Source organism: Podarcis tiliguerta, assembly GCF_965153285.1.
Source record: "Podarcis tiliguerta genome assembly, chromosome: 8".
NCBI classification, from domain to species: domain Eukaryota; kingdom Metazoa; phylum Chordata; class Lepidosauria; order Squamata; family Lacertidae; genus Podarcis; species Podarcis tiliguerta.
In genome coordinates, this window is record NC_139541.1 from 3,147,046 (window position 1) to 3,171,701 (window position 24,656).

The following is a 24,656-nucleotide window of genomic DNA, read 5'->3' on the forward strand; positions in this document are numbered from 1 at the left end:
CTAGCAGTTCGAAAGCACCCCTGGGGGTAAGTAGATAAATAGGGACCGCTTGCGGGAAGGTAAACGGCGTTTCCGTGTGTGGCTCTGGCTCGCCAGAGCAACGATGTCACGCTGGCCACGTGACCCGGAAGTGTCTCCGGACAGCGCTGGCCCCCGGCCTCTTAAGTGAGATGGGCGCACAACCCTAGACTCTGTCAAGACTGGCCCGTACGGGCAGGGGTACCTTTACCTTTACCTTTTACAGAGAGTGGACATGGCCTAGGGATGTCACTGATGCAAATGAAGTTAATAAGAGGACATGGCCCTTTCGCCCTTCAGCCACACTCACTTTAGCCATCAGTGCACTTGCTCATCATGTGACCATTTCTGCTGAATGCTAGTCCAGTTTTCAGCAAAAGAGTTTGCTCTGGAGAAAAGGCATACCATATTAGAAAACCAAGTATACACATTTAATGCACACAGGACTCAGAAGTAGTAGCCTTGAACAAAACACAAGGGAAAGGCCTTCTTCTGTCGCCCCCTGAAATTGATTTCCGCACTAGGTAGACTTGCTGGAGAAGGAAATGGGATGCAGAGTTAGCTGTGCCCAAAGAAGTCAAGAAAATACACTCTTGCCCTGTCTTCTTGCTAGTTCTTCTCCAATGAAAACATGAACAGAGCCAGCAACAGGAAGAGAGAGGCTTCTAAAAGACAACACCAGCTTGACTGACCGAACACCAAACACCAGTCTCCATTTCACAGTAGAGGTGATGCTGTGATTGCATCTGCATCCTTCTGGCGCTCTCCGTTTCCCTTTTCAAGCCCCTTGCTGGTTGGTCTCCTCTTTGCTATCTCGTCTTTTCCAGATCTACAGAATCGAAACGCATTGTAAGCAGAGATTGCATGCAACCAAACTTTGTTGTCTACTTCAGCTGCTTGTGCAAATGCACTCAGGCTTCTTTTTGATGCCATGTAAAGAAATTACTCCTGTTAGAGCCAGACTGATTCCAGCCCACTTGTTTAGGTTTTATGCTTTACCCCCAACAGCAAAATCTGCAAGCTTGCACACAGAGGGAGATGTCACCAGCAGGCACCTCATTGCTGCTTGTCTTGGGACCCTGCAGGGCCTTTTTGTGCTCGAGGGCTCCCTGGGACCTTACAGTGGCAAAAGGCACAGCAGGCGGTTTCCATGGGATTTCACTACCTAGCAAAACCAGAGCTCCCTTCAAAACCCAGTACTAACCTGAATGTAAGCCTCAGAGAGGGTGATCATCTGGGGAAGAATGTCTGTCACCTGCAAATCCTGCAGCTCATACCACTTGCCTGTGCCCTGCAACACCAGGAAAGGAAAGCCACATCAGGAGATAGGCTAGCAAGGAGAACAAATGGCAAAAGAGTTTGCTGCTGGAACTCAGACCAAGTTAAAGCTGCATTTTGAATGCCACTTTCAAAATCTCAGGAGTCAACAAGACCAAGTCTGAGCTAAGACTCACGTGGTGCAATACATGGTGCAATGGACCCAAGACTCACATGGTGCAATACATGTATCCGGTAGGCCCCTTCTGTTGGTTTCCCATCATGCACGATGTTTGCGATGAGATCATAGGTTGTGTTCTTATGTACAGCCTGCACTTCCTCAGACAGGTATTCCCGGAGATCTACATTCCTACAGCAGGAAGGGAGGCAAGTGAGAAACTGTAAGATACAGGAGTGCCTGCAGCCTCCCTTTTGAAAGGCAGAGGCCCATACAGTTCAGAAAGTTGCCTGCCAGCCTTGAATGGTCATCCCAACAAGCTCAGCCCTGAAATCCTGCTTGCTGGGCTCGAGTGGTGGTGGTGGTGGGGAGGCACCACTTGAGCTGCTGCAGTGCATCCTGCAAAAGTCACACTTGCATGGGAGAAGCCCACTGGAAGGGGGCAGTTGACAGCTACACACTTTGACTAGTAAGCAAGCCAAAATGTGTGGACCCCTGCCAAATAGAGCGCCTTCTGCTTCAGGTCTGATAGCCTGGTTCAAAGTTTGCAACGTCCAAGGGTTAGTAACAAATAAATAGGTTTGTATGCTGAAAGAAACAGGAAACAGAGAGAAGGTACGACCTCCTTTACTTGACAGTTTCAAGAGCCAGTGTCCAATTATTTGGATGCCAGCATGGGATGGGTCAAAATTGTGAGAACCAGGAGACTAACAAAAGTGAAATGCGGGAAAGGCTCACTCCTGCTGAGACCTTGCTCAGAATGCTGTAGGCGATACTCAGAAGTGTACAGTAAGAGGCAAAGTCTGTGCCACGAGCTACGTACAATCACATATAGAGCCATTGCCCTAAACTAGTTTTAAAGAAGGGGCTAAGAGGGTGATATATAGGCTGCTCTCTCCCACCCCAAAGTGGGCTGCCAGCGAGTGGTTTCCTCTGTCACTACTTCCAGCAAATGGCTCTCTGGCCTCTGAATTGATAGGCAGCTGCAGAAAGGAGAGAAACAAGCTATTGACTTGGTGGTAGTAATGGTGGTTCCTGACAGTAATGCCCCCCACTGCCACTACACTGAGAACGTCAGTGCCCCTGCCAAACAGCTTGATGAAAAGCAGCTTGATGAAAAGTGGTGTGCAAATACTTGAAATAAAAGTGGAAATTAAAATTCTTGGCATCTCCAGGTATTATTTATTTAGAGCATTAGTACCTCGCTCTTCATCCCCAAAGGCTCCCAGAACAGCTTACATACAATCAAAATAAGACAGTCCCTGTCCACAGGCTTACAGTCTAAAAAACATGGCATACATGGCCAGCTGCTGGCACAGTTCAGGGGTAAAAAGGTGCTTGATGGAGGCGACCTCTCACACCAGAGCCAATGGAGTGAGCTTTGTAGACTGACTAATGATCTGCCTCAATATAGAGGCCTTCCGCAATTTGATGCTGTCGGGTGTTTTCAACTACAAATCTCATCAGCCCCAGCAAGCAAGGCCATATAATGCTGGAGCTGATGGGAGCATGGTCATGCTTGCTGGGGCTGATGAGCGTTGTAGTCCAAAACACTAAGAGAATCAGGCTGGGTTAGGTTTGTATAAAGCAGGGGTAGGCAACCTAAGGCCTGGGGGCTGGATGCCGCCCAACTGCCTTCTCAATCCGGCCAGTGGATGGTCAGGGAATCAGCGTGTTTTTACAAATGTGTGCTTTTATTTAAAATGCATCTCTGGGTTTTTGTGGGGCATAGGAATTAGTTCATTTTTTTCTTCAAAATATAGTCCTGCCCACCAAATGTTTTGAGGGACGGTGGACTGGCCCACGACTGAAAAAGGTTGCTGACCCCTGGTATAAAGCAACACAATGGCAACTGGTCATTTTAAGAACTGTAAGAAAAAGTGCCTGAGTTTTCTTTTTCCCTTCTAAGCCATTTTCCTTTCTGTGTTTTGTCTTTTGGAGTGTAAGTCTGAGAGCAGGGACTAACTCAACACTGATATCTGCAGGGAGCTCTGGGAGCCTTCGCATCAGACAGCACCTCAAGTTCATGAAGACAAACCAGGACACAGGTCACGGTCGCATCCCATAGAGAAAGGCAGTACCTACGTGATGGGGAAGTTGACAATGGTGGGGTTCTTCTCCACAAAGAAATTGTTTTTGGTGAACCTCTTGATGCAGAAGATGAGGTAAGGAGGCAACTTGGTGAGCTGGAAGCGCTTTAGGAAGTTCTCCTTATAGGTTTTATATTCCTGAAGGAGAGAAAAACAATGCTTGGAAACATACTTTTCTCAGGGAATCTTGCACTGTGCAGAACTCTGCAACTTTGGGATCTCTTTTCAACTAGCATGATTGCCCTGCATCTACCCAAAGAACCACTTTTAAGTCAGAGAAAAGTAAACTAGACAGAACTAGAACACTGGGCTTCCCTTGATAATCCCCGCTTGGCCCAGGGCCCTCCTTCCCCACTCTAGACATCCCCTCCCAATGCTTTGGACTATGACTCCATCAACCCCAGGCTCCCTTCTTACAGCTGTACAAAATATCTGGAGGGTACATGGCTGGCAAAGTCTGCCCCAAGTGAGCCCTTCCCCCAAATGGGAATCCAAATCTCAAGAGTTCTCTCACCAAAAACCTCAACATTCCCTTTTTGTGGGATCTTTCTCGGGTTTTTGTTCTAATAAAAGTCAGCTTGTTCCTCCCTTCTGCACCCCAGTGCCCTTTGTTTCCCTTGTTATTTTATTGATTGCATCTACTACTGTAATTCGCTCTACGCGGGGCTGCCCTTGAAGCTGTCCCAGAAACTCCAGCGGGTACAGAATGCTGCAGCGAGGCTCCTCACGGGGTCTCTGCCATGGGAGCATATTCACCCAGTGCTTTTCAAGCTGCACTGGCTCCCGGTGGAGTACAGGGTCAGATTTAAGGTGCTGCTTTTGACCTTTAAAGCCCTTCACGGCCTAGGACCCTCGTACCTACGGGACCGCCTCTCCTGGTATGCCCCACGGAGAGCCTCAAGGTCCATAAATAGCAACACCCTAGTGGTCCCAGGCCCTAAGGAAGTTAGACTGGCTTCAACCAGAGCCAGGGCCTTTTCAACTCTGGCTCCGGCCTGGTGGAACGCTCTGCCTCATGAGACCAGGGCCCTGCAGGATCTGATTTCTTTCCGCAGGGCCTGTAAGACAGAGTTGTTCCGCCTGGCCTTTGGCTTGGAGCCAATTTGATTCCCTCCCTCCCTCTCTTTCTTTTCCTTCTCCTCCTGCAATGAGGCTACATTTTAATATTTTAATGTTCCATTATTTTAATGTTGTATTTTACTTTTGTTTTTAAGTTGTAATCATTCATCTTGTTTTTATTATTGCTTGTAAGCCGCTCTGAGCCCGGCCTTGGCTGGGGAGGGCAGGGTATAAATAAAAACTTCTTCTTCTTCTTCTTCTTCTTCTTCTTATTATTACATCCTACACAGTCTCATGTTCCCCCTTTCAAGCCACGTTTTTCTCCACTGATTAATGAGAGTGTCACGATACCAACATTTGGAAGGTGTGATGCCTGAAGTCAGCACCACAGACCTGTCAATCTGGATTGTGGCTTCCAGCTCCGATCCTCCTTGTTGCGGGGACTGGGATGTGGGTGTGGAAGCAGAGAGGGGAGAATGCATAGTTACCTTCTCTGTAATTCCGTTGAACTTGGCCAGGATGTTGAAAAGCGGTACTTGGGGAATGATGAGTTGCTCCTTCTCATCCTTGTACAGGGGAGCCGTGGGGAGGTCCAGGGTTAGATACATGAAAGTGGATTCCACCATTTTCTCCTGGTATTCGTCATTCTGGAGCAGCTGCTCCTTCTCCTCTGCTGGCTGAGAGAGGGAGACACAGAGAATGAGAAAAACAAAGCAGGTAGTGCAGGAGAAAAAGACTTGTGGCAGACACAGCTGGATGCAAGGCTCCAGTAAGAAAAGTGTGAGGAACCTTCAGGCCACCAGACTTTGAAATATACAGAAGTGTTTACTGACTGCCTACACTGGTGTTTCCCAAACCTTTTTGGGACCCCACCCCCTTAGTTCCATAAACTCATCCCCCAGTGCCTCCTATACTATTAAAAGCATTATTCAGAATAGTAGTTTGCACAACCCACTAAGAAAGATTGTAAGACAATTCAAAACAGTGGCAACTAATTGCACATTTATTAAAAATTGAGTTAAACCTATTTAATTTAATCAACTCAACAAAACTGATGACCTTGATCCAGTGATACCAGCTATTCAAAGTCTGATAGCCATCTATACCTATGCCTCCATGTAGCCTCATTATTTATTCTTCATTAGATGGTAACCCCACTCTCCCCAAAAGATGGTATTGCCCACTTCGGAACCCACTGATCTACATGGTCAAACACAAACTTAGGACTGCTTGTGTCACTACTTAAACTCTACAATGCACTTTCCTGCAGTGATAGGCTCAGCAAGCATTAGTCACCTCTCACCATCAAGGTTTTCCCGACCCCATGTGCTTTTCCCTTTTGTAATCAAGAATCTAACCCATACAATAAAGAACTTACCAGATCAGGGTGTGGCAATTTCTTGGTGAATATCCGCATGGAGCCCTGGAAAACGTCTGTCACAATGGCTACAGACATAAAGAACAAAGTAAAGGAAAATGCTTTTCATCCCTTCTTGCCCAACCTCCTCAAAGTTTGATATATATGCTTCTTTGTTATACTAATTATTCTAATAGTTTATGTTCCATTTTCTTCTGTTTGCCATTAGTCGCTTTGCAGTTCTCTCAGGAAGGAAAAGGGGGATAAAAGCAATGAATGCAATGAAAAAGACATTAAAGGTTAATGCCAGCCCTTCACATTTATCCCAGTTCATTAACTGGCGACCAATGGAACTGGGGTGCAAAATCAGTGTAAGCATCTACTTCTTTAAGCTCAATCCTGAGAATCTGGGAAATGATCATCTGATTTGGAAGATGGTGTGTAGCCTGTTCTGGATTGGAGTTGCACTTGACACCTTGAACAGCAGGTTTCCAATTAGGGAAGGGGTACTGGATCCAGCCATATCACTAGAAGCACATATGGCCTTGGACAAAGGAAGACCCTTCCTCTGGGCTTACGTTCATCAGGTATGGTTTCTACTAGTCAGAGGTAACCTAGCCACAATTACTGTACGATATTGTCCTACTTGGACTACTGCAAAGCCCAGCTTGTTGGACTGCCCTTGAAGACCGTCTGGAAGCTACAGCTAGTGCCTGAACTTCTGTACACTGAAGTAACTGGGACAGAGCAGATGCCAGGCATCTTGCCAGTCTTCAATCAGCTTCATAGTCTGTTTCTAACCCCAATTCAAGGTGCTGGCTTTAATTTCAAAGCTCTCAATGCTTTAAGACCAGGATTCCTCAATAACGTGATCTTTCCATGTAAACTTTCTTTGTAGTAAGGCACTCAGGGACCCTCCCACTGGTCCCACCTGTGGAAAGGTGTAAATAGATTGTCCTTTTCGGTTGTTGCACCCACCTCTGGAACTCACTCCCAAGGGAAGCTTACTTGACAGTCCCTTTGCTCAGGTGAATACTTAAGAAATAAAAAAAAATCACCCAGGTCATCTAGTTTTGACTGCCTGATTTCAAATGGCTACCTGTACTACTCCATACATATTTAATGATGTTGTATCTTTTCCTGCATTTTGAGCGGCTGTATGTATATCTGAAACACAGCACACGGGTTATTGCAGGGGTCTCAACCTCTTTTACTTACTCTTTTTCTTCTTCTTTGTCCCCCCAAGAGCAGAATGCAAGGCATTCAGGAACCAGGATAGAAAGTCAACCCCATCACCTGCAACAAGGGAAAAGATGGAGATGAAAAGCATGAAAAAGTGGCAACTTCTGAAGGCAGTTCGAGGTAGAGCAGGGCTGTAAGTCTAGCACACTGCTTCGCACAAGGACTCTCACCTCTTCAGCAGCCTTCTGTAACCAGATCTTTTGGACTACAACTCCCATCAGCCCAGCCAGCAAATGGAAGGCACTGAGGCAGGGAAGTCTGCTCTACAGTTAAAAGCCAACCTCCTTCCTATGAGGTGGGCAATCATGAGCTTCAGTCCTAGCAAAAGAAGGGGCCAAGGCGCTCAGCATTTACAAGTCCTCCCCCTCTTGTTATTTATTTACACTCCTGTTCTTCTCCAGAGGCATCCAGCCATGCAAGAAGAGGAAGGAAATACTGAGTGGGATGGAGAAAGGGCCTGGGGTACAGAGGGGTGAAAAGCAGGTTGACAAAGTGGAGCAACAGCTGAGTTGAGCTGAAGGTGGAAAAGGCAGACAACAGTTTGGAGAAAACCACTAGAGCTATGGACAGAGGTCATAGAAGGAGCGTTCAGAATGTGGGGAGGGCAAATAATGAGAAATGCTTATCAGGTACTGTGCAACTTCCTTGGAGGAAGAGGAAGAGGAAATCCATTAAAATAAATGAAACCCTCTAGAGAGTTGCCTGCCACTACAGTGGTACTTCTGGTTAAGAACTTAATTCGGTCTGGAGGTCTGTTCTTAAGCTGAGGTACCACTTTAGCTAATGGGGCCTCGCCCTGCCGCCGCACAATTTCTGTTTTCATCCTGAAGCAAAGTTCTTAACCTGAGGTACTATTTCTGGGTTAGAAGAGTCTGTAACCTGAAGTGTCTGTAACCCGAGGTACCACTGTATTTAAGAGTAGCTACATCTGATAAAGGTGGCCACCGCAGCGTTCCTCTAATCTCTTAGTACCAGCAGAGCACAATAAGCTCCCCCCCCCCCCCCATGTCCCACCTTGCTTGGTGATCTGGAAGTTCTTCTTGCTGCAGAGAACCACAGCCTGCAGCATTTCATGGGGGGAGACGTGAGCTTTGAAATTTCGAGGATTCCATAGTTTCCTCATGAGCTCTCCAAACCTCTGAACCAGCAGAAACATGATGTCTCCTGGAGGGCGCTTGATATTCTTGTAGTTCTCCTCCTCCAAAAAATAATTCCGCAGTGGTGGGACATTAGACAGGGCCTAGGCACGGAGAGGTTAAAGATCAGGGACAAAATACTCCACTTATGTCAAAGTACAGCCTCTACCACCACAAAACCTTATCAGGTTAAAAATCTTAACATCTTGTAACCCACTCAGTTAATTTAAGATACAATACAAATATCAGAGTGCCATCCCAAGTCCACCACATCACCTTGCTCTATTTAATTTTAAGCATTGTGTATTCCAGTCTTCCCATGCATGATGCCCTCAAGATGTCTTGGGCAACAACTCCCAACAGCCCCAGCCAGCAGTGTTGTATGATGGTGGGCCGAAAGAGTGTCATGCTGACTGGGGCTGATACAGGGTTATAGTCCAAAACATCTCAAAGGCTTAGGTTGGGGAAGGCTGGATTATTCCCTTTCACCCATTGTATTATTTTAATGTGTGAATTATAGGAACTCCAACATTAAATTTTGTAATCCTGCCAGGCACCAATCAGAAAATAGTAGCACTAAGTAACTGTTATGAAGGCATGAACGATGATTGCCAGGCACAAACTGAACATGCTCAGCTGGTAGTGAATGAGACTCCTCACCTCAGGGCCATGGGTTAGAGCCCTATGTAGTGCAAAAGATTCCTCATGGTCCCTTCCAACTCTATAATTCTATGCCCAAACCCACCCTGCCCATTATCTTGAATTCAGTGTCTGTATTTGAGCTGGTAGCACCAACAGGTCAGATACAAGCAAATAAGATGTTCACGTATCTGGAAGAAGATAGTCTGGGTTCACCAGGCTGTTAGACACGTAAACAACCACACAAACCATACTGCATATTCTTTGGCCTCAGCATTTTGTCTCTGACCCGGGGTCAGGTCAACAAGCAAATCCCAGCAACACAATGGAGCAAAATTCCTTTACATGGAGAAGTTTACACTGACGTTATAGTGATGAATTTCCTAGCCACTCAATGCTTCCAAGAAAAAAGGAGAGTTGTGAAAAACGATTCCATTCTCAAAAGAAAACTTGTGGAACTAAAGCAGTTTTTGGAAAACAGAACAGATTTCTGACAGCTGGCTAAGACTACTGTGTGTACTTTCAATACTTAGAATTATAGGCTTGGAAGGGACCCCCTTCCCCGCTGACAAGGCAGAAAACCCAACTATTATAACCTTCCCTAATGTGTGGCCATCAAACCTCCCAAACCTTCACTGAAGTATCACCCTCTTCTCCATTTCAAAGATGTCACAGTACCTGGAGAATCGCATTAGCATAATCATTTGCTTTGATGTTGTTCAATCCCACAATGCCCGGCAGGTATGTGGTGCCATCATAGGCTCGAGAGAGTTTGGCTTGCTTGTCCAAGTTGGAAATGTGTTGCTTGGTGAAGGTGGGCTTCAGGACATACTGTGAGGGGAGGGGGGGGGGAGGAGAGAAACAGGACTGAATATGCTGCTGAAAATTCCGGCTTGAGCTTTATGTTAAGATGAAGGCTTTTTAATAAAAAAGAATTAGTTAAGACTTAGTTCTTACTAGATTAAAACAAAGTCTACAAAAATACGTATCTCTAAAGTTCCATTCCAGACATATGTGAGACATGCTCAGGTAAAGACAACTTTCTGGGGCACAACAAAAACTGCCTCTGAAACGAGGCTTGGTGGCAGCAGAAATAGCACACGGAAGCTCAATGTGGCAGAGTCACAATGTCTGGCAAGAGCCTACTGTTTCCACCCCCCACATCCTTCATAGGGAAGACAACATACGGTGATATCCTCAAGTGAAGAGTCAATGATTTCATAGTTGTCTGGAAGACAATAGAACTTCAAGGTGTGAAGGTTGAGGAAGACGTGATGGCTGAACTGTACACTGTGAATGTAAGCATGGGATTTCAAGCCCCGACCTGCAAAGAAGACAGGAGGCAAGCAAGAAACAAACAAACTGTGAATAAGACAGGATTGCAGTAGTGGCTTCTAGCAACGGAACTTCCCTGAGCAATCCTAAGAACTACCCATGGCTATTTGTTATCTGTATTATACTGTGCTTGTGGTAGTAAAGCCACAGTGATACAATTAGCTGGTGACAAAGAATGACCAGCTGTTTTGGGAACTAAATAACTTCAAATCCACATGGAAGGGAAAGTTTTCAGCTTGGTTAGGTTTAAAACCTCCCAAAGGTAGGCTGTGGACTTGAAAGAAGTCCAGATTTAAGGAAATTAATAGTGAGGAGGTTCAAAGGCAAGGAAGATGAAGGAAGAGCGCAGCAAGGATTCAGAAAGCGGAAACAAGCTGGTTGGGAAATGAAGCTTCAGAAAAAGGGCCGAGGCAACAAAGAACTGAGAGAAGATGCATCATGTTTAATAGGCTGGAGGACTTTGTGCAAGTGAGGGGAAAAGTGAGCACCAGCGAGCCTGGGCAATGGAAGCGTGGCTAAAGGAAATGGCCCAGGGCAGTCAATGGCCTGGACTGCAATGGATAGTTGAGACAGAGATGAAGAAGTGAAGAGGAAACGAGAAAAGTAGACCTATTTGTAGAGGGGCAGCCAAAGGAGGTTTGGAAGGCTGGGGATTATGCACCAGAGAGGCACAGAGTTGCTAGGACTGACATCTAGACCCTGATGGGACTGTTGCCACCTCTGACTTCCGTTGCCACTGCAGCATTGTGATCAGCCAACTTGAAGGACCAACCAAGGGTAGATTTCAAATGCATTTCAAATGCTGATTTCAGCAGATCAATTTATTCCACGACCGCAGGCTTCTAGCAGTATAGTAAAAAGATTACAATAGATCACCATCACCCCAGCTTCATTTGTGAGACCTCTTTGATCATAAGAGCCACTTTAGCAGTAACGTCATGCAAGGCATGGATCACAAAGTCTTTATTTCACATTACAACTATTCCTGCTAGTTTGGTCCCAGGTTCATTTGCCACAGAGGTAGTGTAGTCGTACTGAACTGGTATTCTGTCTGTAAAGGAAGCATATAATGCCAAAGCATACTTACCCTGAAAATATTTCCCACACACCAAACAAGCATAAACGTTGATATGGGAGAGCGAGATTGAACACAGCTTCTCAAAGTCAAAGTCGAGAACGCTCCTACAGTGGCAGAACATTGGTAAATTAATCCCACCAGACAGATACCCCAATCAAACACTATTCAACTTAATCCAGGAAGAAGCCAGCATGGTCCACATGACACTACACAAAAAAACCTGGGCTATAAAGGTACTGCTCAGCTGTTGAGTTTGGAGGTTTTTCTTGTGGACAAAAAGCCACCTTTGCTTTGTATAAACATACAATGGACTAAAGTGTTTCTGTACCATGGTGTACATAACCCATAACAACCTCAATTTAGATCCAATAAGTAAATATTACATATATTTCAGTAAGTCTTGTTTAGTTTACTAATTGTTCCCCATAGTTTGAACATTTAAAGAAATTCTACATCTTTGCTAAAGTTGCAAACTGCCTATTTGAATTTTTCACCACTACCAGCATGGTTTTAAATCTCTGCATGTGCATTGCTACAATATATACTGCTCCCGGCTTTGCTTTATCTTGATACTGACTTGTTTATGGTGTCCAAGTATGGGCAGTGCCTGCTCCGTCGGTCCTCTGGGTCGAATCGACCATATTTCACTGAAAGAGAGGACCAAACAAGAAACATGCTATACTGACATTCTTATAGATATATGTATAGATATAGATACACACACACACACTTAAATTTAAATGAATATATATATATGAGATATGCTGGAGTCTTTAGCATGAAAGAATAAAAAGCATACAGAAGTAGTTTTAAAATATGCAGTAATTTCAACTACTGAAAATTGAACTTGTCCTTGGCCAAATAATTATTCGTATTGATTAGCTTCCTTGGTTACCCTTTTCAGCAGCAAAGTGACACAGAAGAAGCTAATAGCAGAATAAAAACACACCACAGCAACAGACAACCAGTGTATTAGAATCCCCTGTGCAAATTTATCTAAGATAGCACAAAAGGGGGTTTAGACCTTTATTCATGCAATTTAACCCCTTACAGTGGGATAAAGATGCACTTTCAATAATTGTCAATAAGCATCCTAATACTGAATACATGATCACAGTAGTGTGTGTTTAAGACAGCAACTATCTAAGAATGAAAGCATCAACCACTTCAATTGTTGTCATTAACCCTTGTGCCAAGTATTGATCATTAGCTTGGCATTAACCAGATGAAGAGCCTGACATACAGGTGAAACTTGAAGAATTAGAATATTGTGGAAAAGTTCATTTATTTCAGTAATTCAACTTAAAGGGGAAACTAATATATGAGATAGACTCATGACATGCAAAGCGAGAGATGTCAAGCCTTTATTTGTTATAATTGTGATGATTATGGTGTACCACTGATGAAAACCCCAATCTCACAAAATTTGAATATTAAATGAAATCAGCAAAACAAGGATTGCAAATAGAGCAATATTGGACCTCTGAGAAGTAGAAGCATGCATATATACTCAGTACTTGGTTTGGGCCCCTTTTGCATCAATTACTGCCTCAATGCGGCATGGCATGGATGCTCTCAGCCTGTGGCACTGCTGGGCTGTTATGAAAGACCAGGATGCTTCAATAGCAGCCTTCAGCTCTTCTGCATTGCTCAGTCTCATGTCTCTCATCTTTCTCTTGGCAATGCCCCATAGATTCTCTATGGGGTTCAGGTCAGGCGAGTTTGCTGGCCATTCAAGCACAGTAATCCCATGGGCATTGAGCCAGGTTTTGGTACTTTTAGCAGTGTGGGCAGGTGCCAAAGTCCTGCTGGAAAATGAAGTCAGCATCCCCATGAAGCTCATCTGCGGAAGGAAGCACGAAGTGCTCCAAAATCTCCTGGTAGGCGGCTGCGTTGACCCTGGACTTAATGAAGCACAGTGGACCAACACCAGCTGATGACATGGCTCCCCAAATCAACACAGACTGTGGAAACTTCACACAGGACTTCAAGCATCTGGCATTGTGTGCCTTCCCGTTCTTCCTCCAACTCTGGGTCCTTCGTTTCCAAATGAGATGCAAAAGTTGCTCTCATCAGAAAAGAGGACTTGGGATCACTGAGCAACAGACCAGTTCTTTTTTTCTTTAGCCCAGGTAAGACGCTTCTGACGTTGTTTCTTGTTCAGGAGCGGCTTGACAAGAGGAATACAACATTTGAAGCCCATCTCCAGGATCCGTCCGTGTGTGGTGGTTCTTGATGCACTAACTCCAGCCTCAGTCCACTCCTTGTGAAAGTTTGAATGGTCTTTTCCTGACAATCCTCTCCAGGCTGCGGTCATCTCTGCTGCTTGTGCACCTTTTTCTTCCACATTTTCCCTTCCACAGAACTTTCCGTTAATGTGCTTCGATACAGCACTTTGGGACTATCCAACTTCTTCTGCAATTACCTTTTGAGGCTTTCCCTCCTTATGGAGGGTCTCAGTGATGGCTTTCTGTACAACTGTCAGCTCAGCAGCCTTCCCCATGATTGTGCTTGCTACTGAACCAGACTGAGAGACCATTTAAAGGCTCAGGAACCCATTGCAGGTGTTATGGATTGAATAGCTACTGAACCTTTTCACAATATTCTAATTTTGTGAGATTGTTAGTTTGGGGTTTTCATCAGCTGTACACCATAATCATCACAATTATAACAAATAAAGACTTGACATATCTTGCTTTGCATGTCATGAGTCTATCTCATATATTAGTTTCACCTTTTAAGTTGAATTACTGAAATAAATGAACTTTTCCAGATATTCTAATTTTTCGACTTTCACCTGTAAGCTTAAAGATTCTATCTGTCCACACTATTAAATAAAGAGTTGTGTAGAATTCAAAAGCATACATAGTGTTTCATCAACTGGGACTCTTGACAAACTGTAACTCCACACAGGGGTCACATAAAGGAGTAATGACAGCAAAACAATTCATATTGACTAAGTGGCAACTTATGAAATACCCAAAGACTTGATATTTACAGACATGGCATCAGCACCGACTGACATTTTTAATTTATGAGTGGTTTACAAACTGTATTGTATTAAGCCACACAGTCAGCCAGAACTATGTGCAACTACTGTACTACGGCTTCTATTTTACCAATAGAGTGGCTAGGTTGCAGGGAGAGATCATAACTCAGAGACAATTCGATCTCTACCTAATCTGGAAAAGACCCGTGTGTGGAACCCTGGAGAGCTGCCAGCACACTATTTTCAGCTGGTTGGACAACCAAAAAGGCAGCTCACAAGCAGAGCAAAAATGCCTTCTGCCCTTAAACGTCCACTACTCTGAAGTAAAGTGCATCTGTGCAGCGAGGCTCCAGATACCAGCAAGTAATGTTGGAAGCTGTCTCACACCCAGGCTACCTGTCCATCCACCTCTTCCCTGCTCAGACTGCAGTAGCTCCCTAGAAGCAGCTCCCCCTTTCCTCCGCCAAACCCTTAAAACTGGGGGTCGAGAATGGGGCGTTCTGCAGGCAAAGCAGCTGCTCTACGGCCACCGGCGCACATCATGTGGCAGTGAGTTCCACAGGTTGGCGCGCGTTGATTGATGGACGGGCGGCTCCTCCCCCCCCCCGCACCCACCGGTGGGCTCGTCGTCGTCGTCCTCCTCGTCGAGGGGCTCCTGCTTGACCCGGGGCTCCTCGTCGGCGGGCTCCCGCTTCACCCGCAGGCCCCGAGGCGCGCCGCCCTCCCCGCCCGGCTCTGGCGGGGCGCGGCTGGACTGCGAGCTCCGCACCGACAGCGGGCGGGAATCCCGCTCCCGCTTCACCCGCCCGGACATCGCCGCGGAAGCGCGACCTTCGCGGGCGCACGCGCAGAGGAGCCTCCGGCGCGCCGTTGTTGCCGTCACGTGGAGGCAACGGTCGCGTCTACGTCTTACGTGCGTCACTTCAGAGAGCGTCCGCGACGCGCGTCGCCATTCCTTTGCGCATGCGCACTCATTGCCCTTTGCTGCAGCTTCTGCCGAGCTGCTGCGCAGGCGCATCGGAAGCGCGTTTGCTCAGGTGGGCGTGGCTTGAGGCAGCCTTGCTCCGGAGTGAGATGGGCGCCCACATCTGCTCTGTTGCGGAAGGCCAGCAGCAATTGGCAGTGCATCGTGGGCTGCATTACCCAGTGCTCTTATTTGTTTGTTTATTTTATTCACAAAAATATTTATGAATAGCCTCCCAGAAGTTGCCTGCTCGTCTTTCAAAGCTGCATCTGCTGGAGTCTAGCAAAAGCGGAGGGCTAACGTTGTCATAATAAATTAAGACTTGCAGGCGTTGCATGAAAGGCCCTTTGGCGCTTTTGCTTGCAAGGCAAAACTAATGGCTACAGGGACGGAACAGGAGCTCTCCGCGCTGCAGCATTTTGCTGCGCTTGCACTAGTCTAGATGTCAGCCGCTTTAGTTCCAATTGCAGCGCCTGGCCCTTTCTAGCAGTGGCTCCCAAACTTTTTTCGGGCCACCGTCCTCAACCCTTGACTGTCTCAACTCCCCGCCCAGGGCCTTACCCTGTAAAAAGCATCTTTTAGAATAGCGGTTTCCTTGCACGACCCCCTAAGGAAGATAACAGCGTGACAAAACTCAAAAACAGTTGCAATTAATTGCACACATTTCTTCAATAGCCAATAAAATTATTTCGTTTAATTTGACAAAAGTGATGATCTCGATCCAGGGCTACCAGCTTTTCACAGCCTGGCTGTCGTTTATACCTCCAGCGTCCCTTTGCCCCTTAGCGCTACCCCCCAGGGGCGTATCCAGGATTGGGGGGGCGCAAGCTTTTTGTTGCGGGGGGCCATAACCTCAGCTATGCATTTTTATGGATTTAGGGGGGGGGCAGCTAAATTCGCTATGCCTATGTCCCTCTCTAGGTAAACCCACCACCCGCTTTGACACCACTGCTTTAGAGGAGGCAGGAGAGGATGTGAAGTGTGGAAGTTTCAAATAAACATTTAAATATTTCGGTGTAGCGTATAGTAAGTATCAATTATTATTATTATTATTATTATTATTATTATTATTTGCACAATATGTAGAGATATCTTTTGAAAATGGGAGCAAGAGCATCAAGTGGATACTTTTGTCAATCAAGCAGCACTAGTTGTTGTATCCAATGTATTTTTGTTGTTGTTGTTGTTTAGTCGTTTAGTCATGACTGACTCTTTGTGACCCCCTGGACCAGAGCACGCCAGGCCCTCCTGTCTTCCACTGCCTCCCGCAGTTTAGTCAAACTCATGCTGGTAGCTTCGAGAACACTCTCCAACCATCTCGTCCTCTGTCGTCCCATTCTCCTTGTGCCCTCCATCTTTCCCAACATCAGGGTCTTTTCCAGGGAGTCTTCTCTTCTCATGAGGTGGCCAAAGTACTGGAGCCTCAGCTTCAGGATCTGTCCTTCCAGTGAGCACTCAGGGCTGATTTCCTTAAGAATGGAGAGGTTTGATCTTCTTGCAGTCCATGGGACTCTCAAGAGTCTCCTCCAGCACCATAATTCAAAAGCATCCATTCTTCGGCGATCAGCCTTCTTGATGGTCCAGCTCTCACTTCCATACATCACTACTGGGAAAACCATGGCTTTAACTATACGGACCTTTGTTGACTTTTTAAGATGCTGTACTTCTTACCCCTGAGAAAATTCGCTGTGCCGCAAGAAGCAGCTTTCTGTTCTGAAAGTGCGGGCCAGAGGGGGAAAGTTCGCGACCCGCTGGCTTCGCGGCTGCTGGAGGCGGGTCCCTGCCCCGAGGGCCTGCCGCGCTTCTGGGCTGGCCCGGGGGCTCCTGGCTCGGCCCGGCCGGCTCGGGGGCTCCTCCCTCCCCGCTCCCGCCGCCCGCGCCACCCAGCGGAGAAGGCGGCGCCGGGCCTGGCGGAGGCCTCCCTGGGGGCCTGGCGGCGCGGCGGAGGCTTCCGGAGGCCGAGAGGGAGGCGGGCCGGCTTCGATGGACGCGGCGGGGACGCGGGAGAGCCCGGCCTGGGGCAGCTGTCGGCCGGGAGGGCGCCTGGACATGAGCCACGGCTTCGTGCGGCACATCCGGCGCAACCAGATCGCCAGGTACCGGCGCGGGAGCTCCTGGGCCGAGTGGGGAGCGCGGAGCCCCGGACCCGCGTGTCCGAGCCGAGGCCCGCCCCACTTCCAGGAGGGCTTTGCTGCTGCTCCCGCCGGCCGCCCTCCCTCCCTTCTTGGGGGGCGAAGGAACGGCGGCAGCAGCAGCAGGAAAGCCATGGCTAAGAGACCTGGCTTGGGAGGCCGGTCGTGTTTGAATACTCCCCACAACCCCGTAAAGTAGGTCATGGTCCCACCGGGAGTGTTTCTTTGGGTGAGTTCATGGCAAAGAAGGAGATTCGGGTTCAGTCTCCGGGTCTCACTCGCAGGGATGTGGGGTACGATGAGGACCACACCTTTCTTCGGTTGTGCTGCATCTCCCTTCTTTTTATTGTTAACTATTGCAGTGTGTGAGAAATAACACCACCTTGAATAATTCCATTTTTGGTGATCATTGCGTTTTCCAGGTGGTATTTCCATAACTTATGCCAGCCCTGTTAGGTAGGTCAGTATTTTCTCAAAATCAAAGTGAGATATTTATCTTTCACCTATGTTGATTTCTCTAGGTATGTATGGAATATAAGTCATTGGTCTTCTTTTGCAGTTTTTGCTGTTGCTAAAACAATGGAACTGTCTGCATACAAAAAGCACGACTAAAATCCAGTCCAGTACTATCACTGCAATCCTACTTAGAAATCCGAGGGAATAAGGCAGCAAGCCTGCTCCCACTTACCTGGGAGTAAACCCCATTGAATTGTGTAGTACTTGCTTCTGAGTAGACATGGTTAGGATTGTGTTGCAAGTCCTGTGGAATGCAGTGGGCTTTACTACTAACTACACATGCAGAGAATTACACAGCTATTAAATAGTAAAAACAAAAATGTAGGTTTCATTTCTGAAAACATTTATCTGAGACTCTGAGTAAGTTTATTGAAATCACTTGGATTGGTCTCTGAACATGTGTCCTATAGGGTTCTTTTGGGTGTTCATAGCCAGTGGAGGGAAAGATGGTGCTCATCTTGCAAAACCTTAATCGATTATTGCAATAATAAAATGTATCAACTGACAAGTTAATTCCTTTTATAACTGTTTGCAGGATGGCGCTCAAAGGGAACAAAGTTTTGGCCAAACTTGGGTTGGGTATAAATGAAGCTGACATATTAGCAATAAAAATATTAAATGAAATTGTTTTAAAGGATTTATTGGTGAGGAGACGGGACTATTTGACAGGTCTGGAGTACCACATGAGATTTCTTCCCATCAATTGTGCATTTCTTCAACCCTCGAAAGTGTCTTATGAAAAGACTGTGTTGTCTTCCCACCTTCCTCTCCAGGGACGACTATGATAAGGAGATGAAGGAAGCTAAGGAAAAGGTAAAGAAGAGGCATACACCAGCCCCAGCCAGGCCCAAGAAACCAGATCAGCAGGTCTATCACCCCTGCCGGAGAAGTGAGTTAAACAACCAGCCATCTTCCCATGTTTCTGTTGTTGCAACAATTACTCTGGCAAAGGGAGATGTCAGGGCTCCATACTCCGTGCTTCAAAGAACAGGGCCCTTTGAAGGTTCTGCTGATGGGGCCAAGATGGGAATACCTTTTCCTGGGACCACATTTTATATGTGGATGCCAAACAGCAAGGCAAACAGCTGCCTCCCTTGCCATTTCCTCTTTGCTTTTCAGGTAGAGCTGAAACCACATCTGGCCTGGAGTATGAGGGATCCAGTGAAAGCAGCTCCAGTACAGAACCAGACCAGCTCTCTTCTGGACCAGCTCTCTTCTGCCTGGAATATGAGGCTGACAGTGGAAAGATCACTTCCATTGTTGTACACCAGGTACGTGACTGGGTGACATGCTGGGGCAAACCTGGGTTTCCTTTTGCATTGCCATCATGTCTGCTGCCTGGCCTCTTCCTCCAGATCCATAGTCCTTTGTTCTTTATCTTAATAATTTCATTGCATTTTTACTGCTAAAACACAAAATAAAATGAATGAAAGAAAGAGTAAACTGAAGGATTGCCCTATCTGGGGGAAAAAATGAAATTTCTGTTTAAAGGATGGGTCTCAGTAATGGAGGAAATGGGAAGTTAATAATTTAAAGGTTGATTCCAGTAGGACCTATTTTAAATGGTACTGCATGGAAAGACTTTGCTAATTGAAAGCTACAGCCTTAAGCACACTTTCAAGGAACAAAAGGGACTTGCTTCTGAGCCTAAATATGTACATCTTAAGATCTTGGTTTTGAGATTGTGGGATTTTTGTGCGGAATATAGTTATATATTAACTGCTGTGTAGAACCATCATTTTATTCTTCTTTTCTTAAATGAAAATAAAAAATATAACTTAAGTAACACAAGTTCAGTAACTATGTTAATTCCATTTACGAAAGTAAACTACAGTTACAAGTTACTAAAAATAGATTGTCATGCAGAAGCTTGACAAAGTTAGGCCAAAATAGTGCACTTCAAACAGAAGTTTGCAAATCACCCAGGAAATGCATTCATTCCACTCAAGAGTACAGGCATCCCTCCTTTTACATGGGGCTACATTCCGGGTCCCGTGCATGTAGGTGAAATCGCACAACATAGGGAGAACCCTCCATAAAGACTTTAAATGCTTGTTTTCCCCTGCTCTCCACCTCCCTCTCCCCTGTTCTCTCTAATCCAGACAAAAATATCTAGAGTTGAAGCTCTGGAGCTTGCTGAAGGATGTGCGGGAAAACTGCAGCAGCAGCTGCACTACCCCACACATCAGCTGTTAGGCAGGGAAGCCGAGCAGCCTAAATAAAGCCCCTCTGCACCCCAGGCCTGTTTGGGGCTTCTTCCACCACAGTGTCTTCTTCAGGTCTGAGGAGGGTTTCCTCATGAGTCATGAGGACTCTCCAGCTCTCTTCCGTCATTTTCTGGTATGATTCTATTTCTTTCCCAGCACTGTGTGTCTGTGCGGTTGTGCGCAAGTAGAACTTGTGTAAATGGAGGCATGCCTGTAGTTATTATGTATTAATAACCTTCCACACATATCCAAAGGTGATTTATGAAATATAATAAAACAGGTAAAAATAGTTCCAAAGCAGTTAAAAACAACAATGGAAGAGAAGATTCAAAGCCATAGAAAGTGGATGTATATGGCAGAAACAAGCTGCCTGGGAAAGCTTACAAAATCAACAGTACTTAGGAAGCTGGCTGGCTTACATAAAACGAGGACACCCCAAAATGGTTGGGCTTCTTTTTGTGAAACCACCAAAATTACTGACCTTTTTTTAAGGAAAACCCTAGAATGCCAAAAAAACGTGATTTTTCGATTGACTTGCTTAAGATCCAGGACAAAGTGCCACCTTTCGGAAACGCCCCCCAGACATCAATTCCACCTTTGAAATCCTGGTAATGTCCAGCAAAATCCGGACATACGGCAGCCGTAGCTTACAGGCTTTTCAGCCATGGGGTGGAGTGCAAAGTGTTTTGCTTTCGGAAATCTCCCTAGTGGTTTCCCATTCCCTGCACATGGTAATGTAGATGTTTTGAACCTGCCATTTTAATGGGGCCTTTCCTTCTTTCCCATAGGACAATGACCCTGATGAGGTAGCCGAGAAGGTCAGTGCTCAGAACCAGCTGGAACCAGCTATGCGTGAGGCCCTGAGGCAGCGGGTGCAGGAGGAGCTGGAGAAGCGGCGGGTGAAGCGCTGAGGGACTCGTCTGGAGGCCTGTGCTGTTTGCTAATGCTTAGCTGGGAAACCCTTTCTGGGAAGGGGCCAGTGGGACATGTCCCATAGCTGTTGGTTTGAAGCCTTTAAGAGGGGCAGGGAATTAGCTGAACCCTGGCACAAGGTGGGTCTGGCCATTGTAGCTTCCTCCTCCTGAGACACAGCTGAGACACTGCGCCCTGGATGAGTGATTTGGAGGAGCAGTAGGAGAATCTCTTTTGCGAACAGCTTGCGTTCTCTTGGAGACCTACACAGAAAGAAGCAGACCAGTTGAAACTTGGTCAGACGTCTCTTTTATAGCCCTGGGCAATTGGCTCATGACCAAACCTTCTGTCTGCCCTCTCTTGGAATTAGCCAAACTGCTGGCTGTTGTATCTCTAGCTATTAGGTGAATACATACCAAGGGGGACATTTCATATTGTTGCTCAGCAATCTTTCTGTGGGTGAAAAGTGCTTGAACCCATGTCGTAGCATTTGGGTGAGCACTTACTAGTTCCCTGCAATTTGTCTGGGCAGGAGATATAAACAACTTTACAACTGGAATGCCTTAGGGTGATTGTGATTTGACCCAGCATCTCTCTGGTGGGGCTGGCAAGTCAGTCTTCCAAGAGCACTGGAGGGCTGCTGGTCCTTGTGCTGCATTATGTAGAAGGTATTCGACTTCAGGGGGGCTGTTGGAGTCAACAAGCCTTGTTCAGAATTAGACATGTCCTTTCTACAGCATATTTTTTCTGCTTGTAGACTCTTTCCCCTCAAAATAGGGCTGCATAGGTTGATTTTTAGCTTTCATTTATGTTGTTAGGATATGGGCAATTGACTGGGTTTCATCCAACATTTGGCGGGATTTTCTTGGGGCTAGGGATGCTGTTGTGCAGTGCTCTTTTCATCAACAAATCTTCTGAAAAACACGCCACATGATTGTTAATAAACGTATGCAACTTGCTGTTTCTCATTCGTCCTTTGCTGCAGCTAAGAACAGAATCCTGGAATTTGTTCTAAGGGCTTTGATCCTCCCATGACCCTTCCTCTGGAAGGAAAATATATTTCTGTCTGCCTATGTTTCCTGATGCAATTCTTTGTCTCCTTTTATATTTCAAATATAATGCAGTATCTAGTTTACAGCATCCTCCATAAATCTGCTTTGAGATTTAGCTGCCTATAGAAACACAGGAAGCTTATTTCTGCCAGCGCAGGCTACTTGTTCATCTAGCCTAGTAGCTAGTTCTAAAAGGAGAAGGGATTTTATAAAATTGAGGTGGAGGCACACAAACACACAGCAGAGAGGGGGGTAATAATGGAATTTCATTATCATGAATACTCCGTGTATTTTCCATAGTCAACATTTGGTGTTTGCAATCCAGTATTATTGGAAACTGGACTTGGAGGCCAAGACTCAGGCCCAGCCGCTCGACTTGCCTGAATTGGTGCAGTGCCAGTCCACCAAGGTTCAGGCAGTGACCACCATGGTAGATGCGAAGCAAATACCTCAGAAACAAGTTCAGATATTTGTTAACTCTCTTTGCTCTTTGAATCTCGGAGCTTACGTCTGTAATATTTGTATCATCTACCCTGCTGGTCCCTGGCTGAACCCTGGTGGGCTGGCGCTGCACCAGTTCAGGCAACTGGACCTGAGGCTTCCTCTTGGATCCAGAAACTAATTGGCAGCTGGTGCAGTCAGGCCAGGATCAGTGTAAGATGTTCAAACCGTCTTGAGCAACCTTGCTGCCAAATTCTGCACTAACTGAAATGTCTGGACTGTTTTCAGAGACAGCCCTACATATAACGTATATCACCGAGTTGCGATTTCAGCTCTGCAACACATTCTGGTGCCACAGGGTTAAAATGCATTTAAAACGTCATAATTTGACTAATGTAGCTAAGTCCCAGGATTGGTTTAGCAGACAATCCTCCTTTCCCAGGAGCTCTGGGAGGAGAATTAGGGGGTGGGGGTGGAGTCTCCCATCAACTATTAGCACCCTTAACAAACTACAGCTTTGGGGGAAGCGCTGCCCCTCTCTTTTTTCCCCTACTCGCTGAGATGCAGAGGACTGAAATAGTGCCTGGTGAATGGGTACAATTTCAGGGTATGGCAAGGGAGGTGCCAGGAATAGGTGGGGCAGTGACAAGCTGTAGGGAGACTAGAAGTACCTCCCCGTACTTACGTCATGTGGATTATGGTTTCCATCGCTTGGTGTAAGACTGAGAGCGATGCCAGCGGCTCCTCTTTGATAACCTCCTATTGTGGGGAAGCACACAGCATGTCAGGGAACTGGAGACACCATCCCTGCCTCCACCACATTATTATTGGAAACTGGACTTGGTTGCCACTAGTTCCTCATTCATATGAAAGCTGGGTGTGTGGGTGTGTGTGTGTTGTATGTTCACTAAGCGTTTGGACACCTTTAGATATTGGCAAACTTTCCATGGTGGTTTCTGACTAGGCAGAAACCAGATCCCTTTCGGGTTCCCTTGGCAAGTCCTGCATCATACAAGGCCAACCCCTAGCAATGCAGAACAGAACAGGGGCAGCCACCCAGAAGTCCCTGCTCCATGTTACACCGGCCTCGTATGATGCAGGCCTTGCCAAGGGGAACTCAAAAGGGATCTGGTTTCTGCCTAGTCAGAAACCACCATGGAAAATTTGTTGACAATAAAGAGGTGTCTGAATGCCTAGTGAACATACAACACCCCCCGCAAAAAAAACCCCACTTTAATATGACCAAGTCCAATTTCCAATAATAATGGATTCCAAACACCAAATGTTGACCATGGAAAATCCACTGAGTATTAATGAGTGAAATTAAAATTATAATAAAACATCAGACATTTAAAACTTCCCTAAACAGGGCTGCCTTCAGTGCCTTCTAAAAGTCAGATAGTTGCTTGTTTCCTTGACATCTGATGGTAGGGCGTTCCATAGGGCGGGTGCCACTACCAAGAAGGCCCTCAGCCTTGTTCCCTATAACTTCGCTTCTCGCAGTGAGGGAACTGCCAGGAAGCCCTCAGAGCTGGACCTCAGTGTCTGGGCTGAATGATGGGGGTGGAGATGCTTCTTCAGGCATACTGGGCGGAGGCTGTTTAGGGCTTTAAAGGTCAGCACCAACACACATATTTTTTAATGATTTTTTATTAGTTTCCAATTTTATACATCTTATCTCTCACACATATATCCAATAACAAGGTACTCTGAACCTTCTGACTTCCCTCCCTCCCATGGGTTCTTAAATTTTAAAAATTAATTTTTTGCATCTTACACTTTTACCAACTATTATGTATTCCTAATTTATCACAATCACATTATAAATGTCATAATGCTGCCAATGATTTTAACTGTTTAAATTGTGTTTTTTAAATAAACTACAAATTTACTCCACACTCTACAAATATTTGGTCATCTTGGTTTCTGATCTTCCCCGTCAGTTTCGCCATTTCTGCATAGTCCATTAATTTTGTCTGCCATTCTTCCTTTGTTGGTAATGCTTCTTTCAATCTTTGGGTTAATAACATTCTTGCCACCGCCATTGCATACAT

The 24,656-nt window shown here is 46.1% G+C and overlaps 2 protein-coding genes across 3 annotated transcripts; one reads left to right on the forward strand and one right to left on the reverse strand.

Annotated features, from left to right (window-relative positions):
* Nucleotides 1–427: 427 nt before the first annotated feature.
* Nucleotides 428–15,310, reverse strand: USP39 (ubiquitin specific peptidase 39). Of its 2 annotated transcripts, none has more exons than XR_014514505.1 (13): nucleotides 14,994–15,277; nucleotides 11,967–12,036; nucleotides 11,399–11,493; nucleotides 10,164–10,300; nucleotides 9,655–9,807; nucleotides 8,216–8,441; nucleotides 7,178–7,255; nucleotides 5,981–6,048; nucleotides 5,091–5,279; nucleotides 3,008–3,681; nucleotides 1,510–2,912; nucleotides 1,223–1,309; nucleotides 428–847 (listed from the first exon to the last, which is right to left on the reverse strand). XR_014514505.1 is itself a non-coding variant. In XM_083454041.1 (13 exons), the coding sequence occupies exons 1-13, from the start codon at nucleotides 15,190–15,192 to the stop codon at nucleotides 797–799; spliced, it is 1,632 nt and encodes a 543-aa protein (XP_083310167.1). In that variant the 5' UTR covers nucleotides 15,193–15,310; the 3' UTR covers nucleotides 428–796. The 2 variants fall into 2 exon arrangements, 1 of the variants encoding a protein (XP_083310167.1); XM_083454041.1 differs by having other exon boundaries at nucleotides 1,510–1,645; nucleotides 3,539–3,681; nucleotides 14,994–15,310.
* A 1,738-nt stretch (nucleotides 15,311–17,048) lies between these two features.
* On the forward strand, nucleotides 17,049–22,068 carry LOC310684111 (UPF0561 protein C2orf68 homolog). Its single transcript, XM_083454570.1, has 4 exons — nucleotides 17,049–17,438; nucleotides 18,764–18,879; nucleotides 19,110–19,261; nucleotides 20,986–22,068. The coding sequence occupies exons 1-4, from the start codon at nucleotides 17,326–17,328 to the stop codon at nucleotides 21,106–21,108; spliced, it is 504 nt and encodes a 167-aa protein (XP_083310696.1). The 5' UTR covers nucleotides 17,049–17,325; the 3' UTR covers nucleotides 21,109–22,068.
* Nucleotides 22,069–24,656: the final 2,588 nt, after the last annotated feature.

Bases quoted from the DNA above. Each gene is read 5' to 3' on its own strand.
- USP39 (XM_083454041.1), bottom strand. From the start codon at position 15,192: ATGTCCGGGCGGGTGAAGCGGGAGCGGGATTCCCGCCCGCTGTCGGTG. The intron at 8,442-9,654 runs GTACTGTGACAT...CTCCGTGCCTAG, and splicing joins ATGCTAATGCGATTCTCCAG to GCCCTGTCTAATGTCCCACC. The intron at 1,310-1,509 runs GTGAGTCTTGGG...CTGGTGTTGCAG, and splicing joins GGATACATGTATTGCACCAT to GGCACAGGCAAGTGGTATGA.
- LOC310684111 (XM_083454570.1), top strand. From the start codon at position 17,326: ATGGACGCGGCGGGGACGCGGGAGAGCCCGGCCTGGGGCAGCTGTCGG. The intron at 18,880-19,109 runs GTGAGTTAAACA...TTTGCTTTTCAG, and splicing joins CTATCACCCCTGCCGGAGAA to GTAGAGCTGAAACCACATCT. The intron at 19,262-20,985 runs GTACGTGACTGG...TCTTTCCCATAG, and splicing joins CTTCCATTGTTGTACACCAG to GACAATGACCCTGATGAGGT.